This window comes from Corythoichthys intestinalis, chromosome 11 (genome assembly GCF_030265065.1).
Source record: "Corythoichthys intestinalis isolate RoL2023-P3 chromosome 11, ASM3026506v1, whole genome shotgun sequence".
NCBI lineage: Eukaryota > Metazoa > Chordata > Actinopteri > Syngnathiformes > Syngnathidae > Corythoichthys > Corythoichthys intestinalis.
Genome location: NC_080405.1, coordinates 55,413,308 through 55,420,527, shown reverse-complemented (window position 1 = coordinate 55,420,527; position 7,220 = coordinate 55,413,308). Strand labels below are relative to the sequence as shown.

General features: G+C 45.4%; 1 protein-coding gene across 1 annotated transcript in view; it reads right to left on the bottom strand.

Annotated features, from left to right (window-relative positions):
• Positions 1-190: 190 nt before the first annotated feature.
• Positions 191-7,220, bottom strand: part of mgat4b (alpha-1,3-mannosyl-glycoprotein 4-beta-N-acetylglucosaminyltransferase B) — a 43,512-nt gene continuing 36,482 nt past the window's right edge. Inside the window, exons 11-15 of the mRNA XM_057850680.1 lie at positions 6,993-7,186; positions 6,721-6,799; positions 6,554-6,641; positions 4,588-4,700; positions 191-1,944 (exon numbers count right to left, since the gene is read on the bottom strand). Coding sequence (XP_057706663.1) covers positions 1,921-1,944; positions 4,588-4,700; positions 6,554-6,641; positions 6,721-6,799; positions 6,993-7,186 — 498 coding nt within the window. The 3' untranslated portion in view covers positions 191-1,920. The remainder of the gene's footprint in view (positions 1,945-4,587; positions 4,701-6,553; positions 6,642-6,720; positions 6,800-6,992; positions 7,187-7,220) is intronic.

Sequence of the window (7,220 nt, the reverse complement as noted above, 5' to 3'; positions counted from 1 at the left end):
TTTGTTTGATTGGTTCTTGCATCGGGTCGTCAGGTTAATGACTTCGTGACGATGAAACCACGAGAGGAGCGAAACATAACTAAATAAAGAAAAATGAAAGACACGTTTTCGGTTGTTTTTTCCAAAGTTTTTACCATAAAGTTAAAATTATAATAAAATAAAATTATGTAAGCCCATTCTAACCATTTACAAAAAAAAAAAAAAAAACATTCCCGCCACTGGAAAAAACAGGGCAAGCTGTACGTACATTCAACTTGAATACGACACGAAGGAGTGAAACATAACTATATAAATAAAAATGAAAGACACGTTTCGGTTGTTTTTTTCCCCACAATTTTTAACATAAAATTAAAGTTGTAATAAAATAAAATTATGTAAGCCCATTCTGACCACTTACAAAAAAACAAAAAATTCCCGCCACTAAAAAAATACAGGGAAAACTGTACATTCAGCTTGAATACTACATGAAGGAGCGACACATAACTAAATAAATAAAAACGAAAGACACGATTTCGGTTGTTTTTTTCCACAATTTTTAACACAAAATTAAAATTATAATAAAATAAAATGATGTAAGCCCATTCTCGCCACTTACAAAAAAAAAAAAAAAACATTCCCGCCACTAGAAAAAAAAAACAGGGAAAACTGTACATTCAGCTTGAATACTACATGAAGGAGCGAAACATAACGAAATAAATAAAAATGTAAGACACGTTTCTGTTGTTTTTTCCACAATTTTTAACATAAAATTAAAATTATAATAAAATAAAATGATGTAAGCCCATTCTCGCCACATAAAAAAAAAAAAAAAAAATCCCGCCACTAAAAAAAAAACAGGGAAAACTGTACATTCAGCTTGAATACTACATGAAGGAGCGAAACATAACGAAATAAATAAAAATGTAAGACACGTTTCTGTTGTTTTTTCCACAATTTTTAACATAAAATTAAAATTATAATAAAATAAAATGATGTAAACCCATTCTCGCCACATAAAAAAAAAAAAAAAAAATTCCCGCCACTAAAAAAAAACAGGGCAAACTGTACATTCAACTTGAATACGACGTGAAGGCATGAATGATATTGATACTTTTATTAATTTATTATTTTCATCAGCTGTTTTTTATGACAATAAAACATACGTCACATAAGAGTAAAAAAAAAAAGTATCCAGTACACAAAAAGTACCTCTCTAAAGCGGAGTCATTTCTCCAAAGTAGTACTTGGAGCATGTACAAAGTACAGCAAAGTGTTCATTGGGAACGGGCGTCCAAATGGCGTCCTTCAGTCAGTTGTGTCAGGTGTGTCTTTGGTCGCTAGACATCCAATCCCTTAAAGTCGAAGGGTTGGCAGCGAATGAAGTTCGTTCATTCGCTGCCAACCCTTCGACTTTAAGTCGATTGGATGTCTAGCGCCGTCAATGACATGACAATTAGCATGATACCATGGTATCAGTACACTATCGCTATCGACCGAAACCACATCACCCGGGTGTCGGAATCGGTACCAGGAGCCAAAAAATCGGTGCAACACTAGTTTTGATACTGGTTTTGCTGGTACAGGAACCATCCTATGCTGGATTTGTTCCCAGGGCCCATGTTCTCTCAGGCGATCGGTCGGTCAGTCCATCAATTCAGTCGGTAAGCAGCCTCGCCAAGGCACACAGGAAGTCACACGACTCCAACACGAAAGCTGAGGAAGGTCGCCGCCGTCAGTTAGCATGTGGGTCTCAGCAAAGGGTTGTGGGTATCGATGAGGCGTCCAGATCGAGCGGCACGTCTCACTTTCCCCGTCATCGTTAGACGTTTGTTTCGCCGGGACCTCATGCACGCGTGTGTCCACCAGACCAGAGGGTGGCGCTGCGGCACCATGGAAGTAGGGAGGCTCTTTACTCATTGGCTTGCTAGCTGTTTCGCTCACTCAATCCATTTTCTTGATGAAAATCTGTACAAACAAACAAATTGATGAGCAACCTTAGCAATCGTATCTGGATTAGTAATGGTTAGGAATCGGTCAGTCCTTATGGTCTGAACAGTTTTAATGTATCACATGGGAGTTTGATATACTACCATTGCGGTTGTTGAATATGTTTTATCATGTGGGGACAGAAAGACAGGAAGCAGACAGAAGAGGAGAAGAACAAACGACAACAAGAAATAGCTAATTAAACGCCTATGCTATCGTTAGCTAATTACATTTACCCGTGGACACCATGTGGAGGGCCTGAAAACCAAGGAGACAAAGGATATAAGTCGAGTGAAAAGCACCTGTAAGTGGGTATATGTTGGCAACAGGGAGACAATGGGCAGATAAGGGCGATAACAACTACAGGATGCCTGCTGACTACGGAAGCCAAACGCGGGCATCATGCAGCTGACTGAGCTAGATTGACGTTGAAGGTGCTAGACAAGCATGTGATGGGCAAGACATCTACAAACCCACGTCTGGACCATCAAATCCACCCTCAGCTCTTCTGGTAACCACCAATGGACAGTCCTTAACAATGGAAGGACTTCCTCTCCTCCAACAAGGAACATCTGATAACAGAGGAACCTGCAACTGAGAAGTTAACACTCAGCACTCACGTGGTGCAGAGGCTGGTACTATCCTAAACTCTCGTTGTCCTGACAACATTAACGCCCGAACCCTCCTGACCAATCCAAAACAGACAATATAACCCTAAACAACGCCCCACAAAAGCCTTAAAAAGACTGAATTCTCTAGCTACCGCTGTTTTTTTTCTCCGGACTATTTTGTTGACCTGTGGATCCAGCCTTCCTCTTCGTCTGGGTCTGTTTGATGATTTTGCCATGCTGTCTGATTGCTGCGAAATTGCAATAAGTTGTCAACTTGTGTTTCTAAGCCTTCTTCCATCTTTAAAATGGAGTCAATACAAGTCGTTAGAACTAAGGTGAACGCACAGAGTTTGGCCTTTTGGCCGGGTTGTTGGGATTGTGTTGGCCCGGGTTCCGGCGGTTCGGCCGGTGTGATTCCGGCAATCTGGCTAAAAATGTCAAATTCCAACAGTTATGATAGTCCTGCAGAAAAGTTGAATTGCTGCTTGGGTGCCACCCCTAGGGAGAAGGGTCCTGGTGCAGCCGGCAGTACTCACCAACCGCGTACCCTGCTTTCAACGATTGATCAGACTTTGAAACTAAAACATGATTTTTTTGACACGCCTCTACAACATCACGAGGACATCAGGGACAGTACCTCTGGATTAGCAAACCGGGGTGGTGGTGGTCCCCCTTTTTAAGAAGGTGGACCGGAGGGTGTGTTCCAACTATAGAGGGATCACACTCCTCAGCCTCCCTGGTAAAGTCTATTCAGGGGTACTGGAGAGGAAGGTCCGTCGGGAAGTCAATCTCGGATTCATTAGGAGCAAGGTGGTTTTTGCCCCAGCCTTGACACAGTGGATCAGCGCTACACCCTCGGCAGGATCTTCGAGGGTGCATAGGAGTTCACCCAACCGGTTTACATTTGTTTTGTGGATTTGGAGAAGGCATTAGACCGTGTCCCACGGGGAGTCCAGTGGGGGGTGCTTCAAGAGTATGGGGTAACGAGTCCCCTGCTAAGAACTGTTCGGTCCCTGTACGACTGGTGTCAGAGTTTGGTCCGCATTGCCGGCAGTAAGTCGGATTTGTTCCGAGTGCAGGTTGGACTCCGCCAAGGTTGCCCTTGGTCATCGATTCTGTTCATAACATTTATGGACAGAATTTCTAGGCGCAGCCGAGGCATTGAAGGGGTCTGGTTTGGTGGCCTCAGCATTGCATCTCTGCTTTTTACAGATGATGTGGTGCTGTTGGCTTCATCAAGCCGTGATCTCCAACTCTCACTTGAGCGGTTCGCAGCTGAGTGTGAAGTAGTCGGGATGAAGATCAGCACCTCCAAATCCGAGACCGTGGTCCTCAGTCGTGAAAGGGTGGAGTGCCCTCTCCGGGTCGGGGATGAGATCCTGCCCCAAGTGGAGGAGTTCAGGTACCTTGGGGTCTTGTTCACGAGTGAGGGTAGGAGGGAGTGGGAGATTGACAGGTGGATCGGTGCAGTGTCTGCAGTAATGCGGACTCGGTACTAGTTTGTGATGAAAAAGGAGCTGAGCACAAAGGCGAAGCTCTCAATATACCAGTCGATCTACATTTCTACCCTCAACTATGGTCAGGAACTGTGGATCGAGACCGAAAGAACAACATCCCGGATACAAGCGGACGAAAGGAGTTTTCTTCAAATGGTGTCGGACTCTCCCTTCACCCGCAGCTCAACAAAGAGACAACCATCATCCCCCCAGGAACCAGGACGCTCCCTCGGACCATCCGCGCTCCCATCTACCAGCCCTCAGGGAAGGAATGAAGGGGACACTCCACTACCCCTGCCACTGCCGTAACCCTGCAACCAACGCGACACAGACCCCCACAGCCCACTAGGCCCGGGGCAGGAAAGGATCCCCACCCAGAAGGGCGACAGCCCGCAAGTGTCCAGCCAGCAATCCGCACCAGGGCCTAAGGAGGATGCCCTTGCAGAAAAGAGAGAGGAAGGCCGGGCAGGAGAATGCCTGGAACAAAGACGGGAACTCGTTACGAGCAGTCTGACCTCACTGAGGATGATCCAAACTGGAGAGTCGCTGATGACCGTCAGGCGGATGGCCTCCAAGGGTCCGAAATTGGGATCCACCTCACCTTCTGCGATGCCTTTCTGGAACATTCCTAAGAAACAGAGTTTTTTCCCCCGTTTTTTACAATGATATACACGTGGCTCCTTCTGCTGTTAACTGAAATGAGTTGACATGAGTAGCTACCCAATTTATTTGAAGTGGGAGGACTGACACTGACACATCGAGGGTACTCGATGACCAATCCGTTTGAACGTTCTGCCACCCTCCCACTTCAACCGGATTGGACAACTACTACTTATAAACTCATTTCAAATCATGGCAGAAGCATGAAAAGACCTTTCATCGCCCTACCAACATGGCTTTGAAGCGGCCATGTTGGTAGGGGCAACAGTCCCATCAAAATCAATGCATGGACATAAAAGTGCCAATGACAGCAAAAAACACGTTTATTTCATATTTCACGCGGTATTTTATGCTCCTGAATGAAATGGACCGCTCTGGATGTGTGTGGAAACGATTGATACGTTTATTCAATTTTTTGAATCCCACGCCATGACAATGAGTGACTTCCTGGATTGACGAAGAATGCGAATGTGACGTCAGCGGGCTTATCACCTTCAGTATACAGCCAATATTACAGTATGCAGAATGAATGGGGATTCATCTGATTTTGCGGATCATTTCGTCTCTTTTATTCACATCACGCCAGCCTAATATGCTGCAGGCTTTTGTTGCTGCACCGGGGAGAGTCATGCGAGTCTTTTTGGGTTTCAAAAAGTTCCTGTTCATCGCGGATAACGGCCAAAACAAGTCCGACAACTGTGGGACCATTGGACCGACGAGGAAGTGAGTAAGCTACGTGTTTTATATTTTGTCAAATACTGGGTTCATGGCACACATTTTAATAAGGAGGTGGCTTGCATTTTTTGGGTCACAATGCTCCCTGTCCACCGAAAAGGTGGGAGTGGCCGCCTCTCTCACTTGATGACCGGCGGCTTGTCATACACCATGGTCCCTTCCACCCCCTCCGTCCTCTTCATGTGGCCGCCAATAGACCACTATCCTCGGCTTGGGCTCGGACAGCCCCCTCGCTCTGATGTCGGCCGGTTAGTCCACCAAGAATGAGCTATTTTCTGCGTTCATTCCCGGCGACGAGCACTGCCAGCCCACCGTGGCCGCAGCAAAAACTTGCTCGCCGCTGAGGGCTGGCCGATCGGTAAAGACAATCAACCCTCCCGCCGTGTGTGACGCGAGTCAGGGTAGTTTTGTGTGATTTTTCGTTTCCGAAAGGCGAGAATAAGACTTAAAAAAGCCGCTCGGTTTGGGTTAGCATGTTAGCAGCATGGGGCAGGGAAATGACAAAAGCCGGACTAACTCCGGTGGCATAAAATACCGTTCAGGAGGTAGAAGAAGTCTGCAATTTTGCCCTGTCGTACTGAATAAATGCATTTTTAATATTTCATATTCCATTGACCTCAAGACTGTTATTTTTCATGACCATACCATTTATTTAGCAATTGGGGAAAAATGCTTAGATGAAAAGAGTATCCTGTAAAAATATTGGAGTAGAGAGATTGAAACAATCATGACATTTTTCTGCTCTCTTCGTCGCATTTTCCTCGTTCTGAATCTTCCCCCTCAATGGGCTGAGTTCTAAATCAGATGAAATCATGACCCTGCTGACATCATCACCCAGCTGGGGACGCTAGAGCGCTATAATGACAGACGGTACTAAACGGCAGATTAAAAGACTAATTTCTCGTTATCTGCGCTTTGCCAAATTGTTGTATGTAGTCGAATCGTCTCAAAATATGATTCTAATTCACATAATAATGCTATTGAAGATTTTTTTTATGCTGTCACAGTCACTTTAAATCAATTTTTTTTGTTTTTGTTTTTTTATCAAACAAACAGACTGAATGTCTGATGAATGTTTTCACTGACCAATGGGAATGAATCCATCTTCTGTGCGATGGTATTTGTGGCTTATGTCCTTCCTGTCCGCCAAAGCTTCTCTGTCAGCCTGAATGTTCTGGAAAACACCCAACGTACGTGGCGTAACGTGTTTTGTTTCCACCGCTAAATGGGGCAAACGGAGCGGAAGGCCTCACGTCGAACGGAAGAACCTCCACTGACGCGTTGACTAGTTTGTCTCCCGGGTGTTCCGCGTTCCCGCTACGGAAGAAATACCTGAAATTTCAGCAAGAGACAAAAAAAAAAGCCTGACATTTTTTACATGTTGAAGGCATGTCAATTAGCCATGTTGTTGTTGTTCTTGTGGACACTAACTCCTTAGTCAGTTGTAAACCGTGATAGCTATGTAGATTAGCATTAGCGAGAGATAAGAGCAAAAGACTATTTTGAACGGGCGGTTTTGACCGACCTCTCGACCCTCACGGGCGTAAAGAAGCGTATCCGGATAAAGTCGCCTGCCGCGGGGGTGAAGGCCCAGAAGAAGTCCTCCCCCAGGTAGGCCTTCTCCAGTGTATAACGCTGGTACGTCTTGAGACTGGTGCTGACCTCAGCCGGCGGGTTGGCGTGTCCCTTGCGGAGCGTCTGCTTGCCAAAGTCTTTGTCCTAAAGGCGAGAGACAACTGTTGCGGTCGACGTC